Raw genomic sequence first — 12,746 nt, 5'->3', positions numbered from 1 at the left:
TAATACTACGCATAAAATTATTTTCCCCTCCTGATTCAATTATTTTTCCACCCTTGTCCCTTCGTCCTGTTATTTTCCTAAGTCTTGCATCCCCATTATTTTTCTGAGTTCTCTTTAAGAGTTTCATGAAACTCCAGTAAAATGGTGCTATAAAATGCTTCAACGATGCGCATAAAATTATTTTTCCCTCCTGATTCTATGATTTTCGACCCTTGTCCCTTGGTTCTGCACCCTGCTGTGATTTTCCTAAGTCCTGCGTCTGATTAGTTGGAGCAAGTGCCTTAGGCCGAGGCGAGAGCGGGGTGGCCGCCAGCAATGGCCATACAAGGGCATAAGCCCGCCCGCCGCCCCCCGCCGCCTCACATCCCCCGCTCCCTCCCCGCACCCTTCCCGGCGTCCCCCGGAGGCAGACGAATCCGTCCCTCGGGAGGCGGCGCGATTCCCTTCTTTGGAGCGCGGGATATTTTGGGAGCGGGCGGCCGAGCATACTTATAGATTGGTCCCGCCGACGGAAGCTCACTCGAAGCAAGGCAAGCGAGCACGCCGGAGCTAAGGATCTACCAGGGTACGTAGCGCAGTGTCTTGTGCCGTGTGTGATCGTGCGCTCTTTGGATACTCGGCAAGTGCGAGGGCTCGAAGGCGGAACTCCTGCCCACTCATCGCTTACACGCGCCTCTTGGATTTTGTTGTCTGGGTGACTAGTGAGATTTGAAGTCAGTTCCCTGGATTAGAACGCGGCTTGAAAGTTTCTCAGTACTCTCTGACGACGGTCTCAACTGTGATACTTGTGTTTGTTCCAATGACAGATGCTTAGTATACCGGTGGAGTTGCATTTGAGTCTGGGTTGGGTTGGACGGCTTTCTCTACTCTAGAGGAAGTCTGGAGTCTCTAAGTTCACGAAATAGTTCGCATCGGTTGGTTTTTTTGAATTGAAGTGGATCGGGGATTTTCCAAGTTTAATACTTAAGCTTTTGCCTTCGGCAATGGAACTCGAGGAATACTTACTTAGCCGAGTTAAATTTTATACTTCAGCCTAAGCCTTCTGCCTTGGAACCCGAGGAATTCTAATTCAGAAGTGGGAAATATTAAGTCTTCAATAACTTGGGGTCACGATAATACCGATTCAGTTAATAAGTTTTAATACGGCGACGAAGTTTGCATTTTAATTCGGTACTATTTGCTTTAATTCCTTAACTAAAGAAAATAGGTTAATTTTCCGGAAGCTTGAAAATCATCTCATTAGTTTAAAGTCAGCAGCAGTTGCTTACATAGGTCCTGGAAAATTCGCTAGTTAAAGTAATAATTTTTCTGTCTATTTGCTCGACAATCATTTCGTAGATCTCAAATCAGCAGTTGAAACTTATATAGGCTCGGGAATTTCGTTTGGTAGGGATTAATAATTATATTTTCTAATTTCATGGCAATCATCTCGTGCGTTTCAAATCAGTAGGAGTAGATTATATAGACCAAGGAACTTCGCTCCGTGAAGATGAAAACTTTCATTTCTAATTACGAGACATTCATCTCATAAATTTTAAAACAGCAACGGTTGCTTTTACAGGTCCGGAAAATTAGCTTTGCTAAAACTGATAACTTAGCTTCCTAATTTCGGTTTGGATTCAGAGAAAATTCGCAAGCAAACTGATAAATGAGAAATTGGGTAAAACGGTTCTCTTTTATAGAGTTAGTTAGGCCTCAATTTCTGCGTCACTTTGTCCGAGATAAAATTCATCGCTAACATTTGCTTGAGACTGCGAGAAATAATACGTAATGATCGTTATATGTTTCGCTTAAAATCATTTTAAACTCATTCCGGGACAGGCAACCCAATTCTTAATAGAAAAATCAACTCATTTGATGAGGCTTAATTTTGCTTAACATAAGGATTTTTTGATCTTGATATTGACGATAATTTTTCGTCATAAAATTCTTAAATTTAAAATAGCAGCTAGTTTTTGCGGAAGCTTCGATTCAGATCTCGTTTAGCTTTTATCTTAAGTTTTAGCGTCGAATTGGATTCTCTCAATCTAACCCGTATGCCTATTCTTCTTGTTTCATTCACAGCTTAACAAGACCCAAACAAATCATCCAAAATGTGTGACGACGATGTTGCCGCATTGGTGGTGGACAACGGCTCCGGCATGTGCAAGGCCGGTTTCGCCGGTGACGACGCCCCTAGGGCCGTGTTCCCATCCATCGTTGGCCGACCACGCCACCAGGTGAGAATCAAAGCCAAAAACATCCATTTCCAAATCTCAATCAATTCTCTCCAAGAGCCTCAATCATAACCCTCACTCAGTGGAGGGCAAAACATTGCTTAGATCTCAGTTCCCATCTCATTTTCCGTGTGAGGCCTTTTTAGGGGATGGGATTAATTTAGAAAGTCCTGCCACCGATTCACGACAAAGCAGCCGCCCTCCCCTCCTCAACCCTCTTCACCCCCCCTAACTTCTCCCTTGGTTATTTCCGTCTCACTCCCCTTCCAAGCCTGCGGCCCTAAATCCCTGCTTTCCGCCCGCTGAGCACATGATCAGATGGAGATAGCAAAATTTTCACGGGAACTATTTTCATCTGAGATGTCACGGCCCTTCCGATCCCCGTTATTGCAGCCCCCTCTTAGTCCCTCGGCCTTTTGGAAGAGCCCCTCCCAATGACGGGAACGATCCAGCGAAGATACAGGCCGTTCGGTTCATTGGAAATGCTTCTTTCGCTGCGGGGCAAATTCTAAGTCCCCCTGTAAGTCCAGACACGAACGTCCCGTTCGCTGTTCCATCCACATGGCTGACCATGGTCCGTCTTTTGCTTTCCCCAGGGAGTCATGGTGGGTATGGGTCAGAAGGACAGCTATGTAGGAGATGAGGCCCAGTCCAAGAGAGGTATCCTCACCCTGAAGTACCCCATTGAGCACGGCATCATCACCAACTGGGACGATATGGAGAAGATCTGGCACCACACCTTCTACAACGAGCTGCGAGTCGCCCCCGAGGAGCACCCCATCTTGCTCACGGAGGCTCCCCTCAACCCCAAGGCTAACCGCGAGAAGATGACCCAGATCATGTTTGAGACCTTCAACACCCCCGCCATGTATGTGGCCATCCAAGCCGTGCTCTCCCTCTACGCCTCCGGTCGTACCACCGGTATCGTCCTCGACTCCGGAGATGGTGTCTCCCACACCGTCCCCATCTATGAAGGTACGTGCCTCTGAAATAATGCAATGATACATCTGAAAATGATCGGAAATCAAACCGAATCCCGCTCATGAGTCTCTCCTTCTCATCACAGGTTATGCCCTTCCCCACGCCATCCTGCGTCTGGACTTGGCCGGCCGTGATCTCACTGACTACCTGATGAAGATCCTCACCGAGCGTGGCTACAGCTTCACCACCACCGGTAAGACATCCTGCTTCAAAAACCTCAAAAAAATCCATATTACCCCAATAACGATCGATCCAATCAATAAAATTAAATATTCGATTGAAAAAACGAGGATTAAAAGCTACCCCAAGCGCAAAAGCAAATTCGAACAATCAAAGGGAATCAATCCCGATAAAAATCTGGATAAAAGTTTTGACCTATTACACCTGCATTTGAAAGTCTCTCACTTTGCCTTTAGCATTTGCAAAGCCCCTAGCTGTCCATCTAATATCTCTGCGGTTAAAGTCTCTTGGAAAGCCTCTTCACAATCGAAAAGCCTCGATTACCCCTCCTATCAGCTCTGCAGTTAAAGTCTCTCAGAGATGCCTTTCGAATTCTCAAGTCCCGCTGATCTTACCTCCACAGCATAAGTCTCTTGAGCTACCTTTCGCGTTTTTAAAGTCCTGAGCCTCCCATTACCTCTACAGTTAAAGTCTCTGAGGGCTACTTTTCGCATTTGCAAAGTCCAGAGCCCCGATCATCTTACCTCTACAGTCAAAGTATCTTGGGCTACCTTTCGCGTTTGCAAAGTCCCAATCCTCCCAATACCTCTACAGTTAAAGTCTCTCGGAGCTGCCCTCCGCGTTTGCAGATCCCCGCCCCCCCCTCCTCCCATCTCCGTCGGACAAAGTGTCCCGGGGCCGCGTTACGCTAAGTCCCGTACCCTCAACTTCTCTCTCTCACTGACTTTCTTTTCACCCCGACAGCCGAGCGAGAAATCGTCCGTGACATCAAGGAGAAGTTGTGCTATGTGGCCCTGGACTTCGAGCAGGAAATGGCCACCGCCGCCGCCTCCACCTCCCTCGAGAAGTCATACGAGCTGCCTGACGGACAGGTCATCACCATTGGCAACGAGCGTTTCCGCTGCCCTGAGGCCCTCTTCCAGCCATCCTTCTTGGGTATGGAATCCTGCGGTATCCACGAGACCGTGTACAACTCCATCATGAAGTGCGACGTTGACATCAGGAAGGACCTGTACGCCAACACCGTCCTCTCTGGTGGCACCACCATGTACCCCGGTATTGCTGACCGCATGCAGAAGGAAATCACCGCCCTTGCTCCCTCAACCATCAAGATCAAGATCATCGCTCCCCCTGAGAGGAAGTACTCCGTATGGATCGGTGGCTCCATCCTTGCCTCCCTCTCCACCTTCCAGCAGATGTGGATCTCCAAGCAGGAGTACGACGAGTCCGGCCCAGGCATTGTGCACCGCAAGTGCTTCTAAGCTGGCCGCAACGCCGGCGCCCGGGAACAACACCACCCGCTCGCCTTCCAATCGACTCAAAATTGTCAGCCATGCCCCCACCGAAGGGTCAAACAACAAAAGCAATCATACTCTTCATAAAATGTTTAAAACTTTTGTAATTTGTCCATTTTATTTTCACATTTACCAACTGTCGTGCCTTATGAAGATGATAATATTTGTATTTAAGATATAATTAAAAATATTATTCATAGTATGTGTTCCGGTACCAAATGACAACAGTGGTCTTGTTGAGAATGACGCCTTTGTACGAATATTGTTATGGATGCTCATATTGAGAACTTGTGAATAAAAATAAAGGGGCTTTCTTTATAATGGTTTACATATTTATGAATTACAAAAAATTATCCTAAAAAAAGTTTTTATTGATTCATACCCTCAATCAAAGCGAACCTTGCGATCAATCCTTCACCTCCAATGGTAATCGAAAGCATCAAAGCGGAGGTCAGCTGCTGATGGTATATCATCTTGAGTTTACGAAGCATGGCAGTCATATCTATTCCTTTTGAATAGTATGAATCAGTAAAGAAAACTTAAATCCGTCGAATAACAATGAGAATAGGCTTAAATGAGGATAGCTATAGACTCAGAACCTAATAGAAAGCCGGTGGAAAAAATGAGAGCAAAGGGACACCGATAGGAGGATAGGTAATAGGAGCTTAAGTTCCCTATGCACACCTAAAATAGGGCTGGTCAATTTTAAGATGAGGAATATTAGCACGAATAACCAAATAGAGCCATTCCATCCCACTTCCAAAAGTTCTACGACAGAAAAACAGGGCAGGACGATTTTCAAGACTTAAAGTATCCTCTCCTTAAAATGAGCTCACTTCTCAATGCATGCAAAGGTACTAAGATACTTCGCTCACTGCCAGATCTCACGAATTGAAGATAAAATAACCACTCTCCTTACCAGATATCAAATATAGGTGACAAAAACAGCATCATTAGAAGAGTTTCAAATTTACTCAGAAAAGTTCCCATTAACACCGGTGAAACTCCAGAATCATAAATTAATCAAACTAGGAAGGAAATAAAAGTAAGTGCCTTGGGCGAGGACACTAATCGAGACGAGAGGGTCAGACTAGTGGGCGACATCTTTCCCCACCACACACAACCCAAATAGACCCCCATGCAAAGCTGAGCATCACTTCCCAAACAAGGCAGAGAGAAATCCCTCCGTTCCCTTTTTACGACATGACCAGTCGCGCTTGAGATCGCGATTCGCAACCCGCGGGATCTCGAAGAGATCAGTTTTCGACGAGAAATACGACCGAGACTCAAGAGCAGACGCCCTTATCTCACCCTTTTACTTATTCTTACTTCTTCACAGCTAGATCCAGATTTAATCACAACGACTTGGTATTCATAAAGCATGAGGGTAATTCTCCGGTGATTATGAAGCAACCCGATTTCTTAAAGAATACCAGGCATTGAATTTAAAGGCACATTTTTAAAATCCCACCCTGAATCCACAAACGCAATGAACGCCGGTATATTTTTCTCCGCTCTCTTCTCTATGAATAGCCCGAAGGCTAATAGTGCTTCCCTCGTGCCCCAGCATTTCCTGAATCCAAATCGGGTCTCAACCCACGAACTCCTCGGCTTTTCCCTCTCTTCTCCTGTGGAACGAGCCTTGTCTATACCTTCGCCGCATGTATCGCCAAGCATCATTCTGTAACCTTAACACTTCGAAGCTCTCTTCTTTTCGGAATAGGAATAGCGATATTCTTCATGAACACTCTCAGTATCCCTACTGTTTAGTGGATGTCTCCGATGGTTTTGTATAGCTGGGCAAGTCTTCTCCCCTGAATTTTCTATCAGCTCTGCAGGAACTTCAATAATTTTTATATCTTTATTCTCCCATTCAACCACAGGTCGCACACTACCTCGGTATATTCTGATTCTCAGATTGAAACTCCCTTGTCATCCTTTCCTCTATAAATTTCCTCTTCGATTATTTTCATACTGAATGAGTAATCTTTGGATTATTCTCCCAGATATTTTATCCATCGCTTCTCTTTCTCTTCATTTTCAGTCAGAAGATCTCCACTCTTATCCTTCATATTACAGCATCTTGCGCTCCGTCCCTTTATCCGGTTACTAACTACCCTGCGGTCCGTTTACAATTTTCAATTTACGAGTCTGTTTCGCATATATTCGCAGAGGACCTTCATCCACGTTTCTCTAGATTTCCTCCCTTTGCGACCAATTCCGTCCCATATTTTTTAGTAGCCGGCTTGACCTCATTTTGGTTCTATCTTCAATGAGGTTAAAGAATTCCTCCGTGAGCCAAGGGTTTTTCTTGGCTGCTTTTCTTCTTCCAAGGATTTCTTTTGACGCCTCCTTGAGCCAAGTTCTGACGAATTTCCACCATTCTTCCACAGATTTATTAGACGTAACCTCTCCTATTTTGTTCTCAACTGATTTTTTTCTGCTGGTTTTAGAATCCATCAGTTTTTCTAATTTATATATGCTATTCATCGTTTACTTTAGTTTATATAATTTTAAATGGCTTTTCATAGTGTTTTGGTTAAGATCACTGCCAATATATGCTCCAGAATAGCGTCTACAGTTCTTCATCTAGTTTATAATTCTATTATTCACAAAAAAATATACTCTAATTAAAATGTTCTGACCTCTCCTGACATTTTCTCGCGTATCTCATGAGTATGTGATTTTTCAAGTAGTTCGTTAAAAGCAATAAATTGTTTTGTGCAGAATTGAAGGAGCCTATCTCCTCTCTCATTCCGTTTCCCTGGTCCATATTTTCCCAGTATTCTTCCATCTTGATCTTTAACTTTGACAGCTTTTCCATCACCTATGCTATTATGCTATTTATATTTTATCACCATCCTACCTGTCTGATAAATTCCGTGATATCTCCATAGGCGTCCTCAACTTCCTCACCTTCGTGGTCCGTGGAGGCATATAAACTAGCATCATTAGAGCATCTGCACGCTAGGTCTCCATTTTTACCATTATTATTTTCCACTATACTGCAGGGACCCCTCACACCCATTTTAGCGCTCTCTTTGAGTATTATTAAGACTCTGGCTTTTCAATTTAATTATCCTTTGTAATTATTAAGGGAATATCACTTATTTGTTCGTGTCTCTCATTGACTCCGACCTACAATGTAGACATCACATGAAACCAGTGTGGAAAAAATATGCAAAGAGCAGTTTTGCGATTGGTAAATTTCATATTTCCCCCGAAATCAGACTGAAATTAAACCATTCTAGGTACGCAACCCGCAAAACGAACAGAACTTTTACCTATTACTGTTACTTTTGCGGAGCTCATCGTGCAGAATCATCTACCCGCTTCCACTGATGGAATTTGGGAACTAAATGCCGTAAATATGTTTATATAGTCTTACTGCTTTTAGTAGCATTTTAAACCCACCCACAATCGCTTATCGTTCGAAATATATCACTAAATTTTAATATTCAGATCACTTTATAAATTTGAATTTATTTTCTGTTTAATGTTAACTATGCACCCCAGTTCTTCCTCTGAGCACTGTAAGAGTACCTTAAAGAATATTGCCAAGTTAATTACTCCATCTAGAGTCTCCTATCATTCGGATTAGAGATTAATTGATTTGAAATGTTTGCCAAGTGATGGCGATTCCATTTGCTTTCGCTTGTGTTCCAATCACAGGAGGTGGCCAGTGTTTCTGAAAAGGGAATATTGTCCCGCACCCCAAAAAATATATTTCTTCACCCCACAAAGGTTATGGCTTTCGCAGCCATACCCTTTGTGGGGTGAAGATCTTACGATATCAGGCTACGCAGGGTAAGATTTTGAAAATGATATGTGATAGAACAAAGCGAGAGAAATCGAAATTTGTTAGAGAAAAATCCCTCGAGTAATAAATGTGCATTTCATCATTTCGTGATCGGGCTGGTAGGAGGCTATTCCATTATATTCTGGCGATGAGGCAGCTTTTTCAAAGCTCTATCTTCGAATTAACTGATAATCAAAAGAAATTTCTTTCATTTTCATTGTCATAGAAAAGTCTCCATGTCACATATAAACAGCGTATTCACTGGAAATCTAGATCCTTTAAGTGAGGATTGCACACAAAAGGATAGTTATTCGCCAGAATTCTGGGGTGGTGTTAACTTCCTAAATCGAAAAATGTCCTTTTGTATTTTGGAATTAAAATGTGTGTAGGGGGCAATTTTCTCTCAAGGCATACCCGCGAGATCATTCTGTTTTTTGGTTCTTCCATCTTAAAACGCTGATAACGATTTTTGTAGGCCTCTCCGGGCCTGGAAAAAATGAACTAAGCGTACCTTTCTGGGTGGCTCAATTCACTACACCAGTTTCTGGTTTTCTCTTATTTCAAAAGCGCGCCGCACTAAGACATATTTTTACCGATATCAGTCATAGATACAGTGTCAATATCCCGCTTTTTTATTATTTTAGAGAAAAGAAAATTGGTAAATGTGTCGTCTTTTTTGTTTTTAAGTCAACGGAAACGTGTCACCTATTTTGAAATTCACTCGAACTTTGTGTGCATGTTATCCTCTGATCCTGATGTACGCACGAAAATATACACCAACATCCGTAATGGTACCTCTATTTTTTCAATTTACAACTTAACACTTTCGGCATGACTGGTCTTATACATGCCTTGGACCTGCCAACTGGGCTTTCCGGCCGTTGTGTTAGTTAGTAAGAACATAATAAGTAGTATAAGTTTTACGAACCGTTAAAACTGTTTAAAAATATATCCACCGTTAAAAAAGAGACGTGTTAAGCGCAATAACTCTAAAATCTATTTAGAAAACGAGAATGTTCAGATAACGGCAATGCAAGGGTCGCCGTGTACACAATTCCGAGCGGCCCTCGGACCTCGTGAACTCACGTTTTTGACGATTGCCAGCCCCTCCATGCAGAAAATTGAAAAGACTCTCCAAGTTTTCTTTTCTCTCTTTGATTTTCTTTCTTAGTCATGCATATTTAAACTGTTTCCCGTTTCCCTAATGCATTCTGGGCTACGTGAAGAAATGTGGTGGTTAAAAAAGGAACGCCCCTCATTCCATAAATAATTCTGAAAGAAATTTGTTGGTATCAAGCCATAGATATATATACTAAGGGTCGGCCAGTACGATTTGCAGAAGAAATTTGCACGAAAAATATAAAATTAGGAACATTTCATGTTATCTTCCAGCTAATCTCGTGAAAATATAGGCATTTGCCCTGTAAAAACAGGCAGCTACGGATACATTATTTTTTCAGAAAAGATCAAGAATTTTTTCTTTAAGCTTTTTATGACATAATCATGTGGTAGAAGATGGCGTTCTTCAATCACTCATAAAATAGTATTTATTTGAAAAAAAATAGTACCACCAGGTTAAAGATCGTTGTTCTGGAGACAGGAGAGCCATACACTTACAAAATGATGAAAAAGATGAAATTGGGAAGTAAGTTCTCTCCCATTTTTTTTCAACCTATGCGTAAAAAATGTGTTCTGGTTTCGAATTTTATAAGTGAAAAAAACCAACATTACTCAAGAAGTCGAACATAAATAACGCTCACTGAAAACCAACACTCTTCTTTCTTCGTAAATTTCCTTTCAGCTGGCGAGAAATAGTTCCCACAATAAAGACATAATATGAAGAGTCTTCTTCATTGTGTCTTCATTGAGGGCACAATGAGATATAGTGGAAAGATAAGAAAACAGGTTGGAATGATATGAATTTAGTGAAGAGCTGCGTCAAAATAATCTTAGGATTGTTGACCAGAGATGACGATGAATGTTATTGCGACGCTATTACATCGGATTTTGGGTGCTGAAGTAGACCACGCATGCATATAACCCGATAATTTCTATTGCTCATATTTACTCTGAGATGAAGAAAATCACCGAAGAACAGATAAACATGAGGATCGGCAGAGCCAGGCCTCCAGGTCTTCGTACATGGAGCGAGGTCCGGGGGTTGTGTTAGAACCGCTCGAGATTATTACGAGCGAAAAAAGTTGATGTGAGAGGACTTAAGTGTATCGTTTTAAGCGCTCACAAATCTCGAACGCCACAGTTTTTTCCCCTTAGATCGAGTTTTTCTCGATCAAAATGATCTAGAGCCGTTCAAAATGATCTGAGCCGTTGCCATCGTAGAGCCGTTCAAGTTTTAATGTACAGTCTGACAGACAACGGTTAGTTAAAAAATTTCGCCATCCAAATGAATGGCCACCTTTCTTTCACGGCGTAGCGTCCATGAGGTAAAATATCTCCTGAAAACCGTATGGAATTGAATGAAGCGGACGAAGTTATAAACGTTTCAGGTCGGTCATGTTTCGACTTATTTGTGTGGACCTTATGTCGTTGCATTTTTATCAAATGGCCGTCTCTGTTTCTTGGTGTCAATTTCAAGGAGTAAATTATATATAGTGCGTAAAGCCAGCAGATTAAAAAAATATTACTTCCAAAATATTATCGCATTTGCATGGACTGGTGGATATCCGTAAAGGTACGTTGCTGGCTAGCTCGCTTTCATTTCCTTTATCAATGTTAAATGTGGCCCGGAAACCGTAAGAAATTAAGGAAAGCAGACGAAGTTTTTAACATGTCAGGACGGTCATATTTTGGCTACCCATTTGTTTGGGACGATGGTAAATCTCAAACCCAATATTAAATTTTTTTGAGAAACTCCATGCCCATCAGTAGAAAGCAAACTTCTAATAATTTTCACTTCCTCTCCACCAGCAAATATTAATTGCTCAAAACTCTTGCCCCTTTTTTCCATCCAATTGCATTTTGAATTTCATTTGAGCTATGCGCAATAGTATTAGCCATCACCATTAGCCCTGAGGATGGAACCCGACTCGTGTTCCGAAACGTCGGCAGAATGGAGGGAGACCACCCGGCTGGAAGCCCGAATAGCCTTTTTTGAGTATTTCAATCAGTTTCATTTCTTTCCCGAAATTATTGATACGTTTCGGTCCGAAAATGATCATGCAACAGCGATGAAGTTGTAGCGCTGGGATACATGGACCACTGCCATTTAGCGACCCCTGCTCTGCTTCAGTCAGCTCGAGTCATCTGTTTGGAAGTTCGGGACTTCATCTGTCGTGAGAAAAGAAAACCGGCTGTAGGTAAAAGAATTGAAGTTTCACATCGGTTGGTGGAATTTTGAACACAAATACTAGCAGTTTGGCTACCCATTCGTACCCTATCATCTCAAAAATTTGAGGACGCAATGTATAGACCATGTCATAATTTTCCTGGATCTCAAATTTGAAATTTTCCCGTAAGTATTTTCGCAGCTGCAAAGTCATCATATTTGATATGTAGGATATTGTTGACACGGTTCTTCTCTATACACTCCGAAAAATTTAAGGTGATAACGGTAGAAAAATTTAAGTTTTTAAATTTTTTAAATTTAAGAAAAATTTAATTATAAGAAAAACTTAAGTTTTGAACGAGTGATTCATCACGGAAAAAAATACAAAATAAGACCGGTATAGAGGGAATGATGAGCCCTCTAAATACTTAAAGATCGCACTTCTTCGAGGAACGCGTAAAAATGTAAATATTACTCAACATCATCAGTCATCCCAAGATTAGTTTGACGCAGCTCTCTATTCCTCTCTCGTATCCACTAACCTTTTAATTGCGACCTATTTCCTCTCTTAAATTCTGTTAACCTGTCCTATGTAACTCATTCGGGTTCGTCCCTTGCCTTTCTTCCTTTCCACTTGTACTTCTAAGATTGTTTTCATAAGGCCATCATACCACATACTGTCGCCAACTAAGTTGTCCCGTCTTCTCATTAAGGTTTTTAGCAATGAAAAACACGAAACGTGCCTCGAGTACGGAGGCCGCTTCGTTCTGAAGTCGAACAGGCATTTTCCGCCTGTTTATCTCTTTTCTCTCGATAACTGAAGTATACAAAATTGCATTAAGATGAAGTAAATGGTTCGATAAGAATTAATCGCAAAACTTTGCCAGTCACCTTCATTAACGCCAACATATCCGGGAACGGTTTGCGTTTGAACGCAGCTACCGATTCTCCACACCCAACGCGTCGAGCGATTTATTCTGAAAAATATA

General features: G+C 42.1%; 1 protein-coding gene across 1 annotated transcript; it reads left to right on the top strand.

Annotated features, from left to right (window-relative positions):
* The first annotated feature begins 459 nt into the window (after positions 1 to 459).
* On the top strand, positions 460 to 4,993 carry LOC124171878 (actin, muscle). The gene is made up of 5 exons (XM_046551260.1): positions 460 to 565; positions 2,065 to 2,219; positions 2,813 to 3,191; positions 3,283 to 3,390; positions 4,122 to 4,993. Exons 2-5 carry the CDS (start codon positions 2,094 to 2,096, stop codon positions 4,637 to 4,639), a joined length of 1,131 nt encoding a protein of 376 aa, XP_046407216.1. The 5' UTR covers positions 460 to 565; positions 2,065 to 2,093; the 3' UTR covers positions 4,640 to 4,993.
* The last annotated feature ends 7,753 nt before the right edge of the window (positions 4,994 to 12,746 follow it).

This window comes from Ischnura elegans, chromosome X (genome assembly GCF_921293095.1).
Source record: "Ischnura elegans chromosome X, ioIscEleg1.1, whole genome shotgun sequence".
Classification (NCBI taxonomy): Eukaryota; Metazoa; Arthropoda; class Insecta; order Odonata; family Coenagrionidae; genus Ischnura; species Ischnura elegans.
The sequence above is the reverse complement of the archived record's forward strand: the minus strand, read 5'-3'. Positions and strand labels throughout refer to the sequence as shown.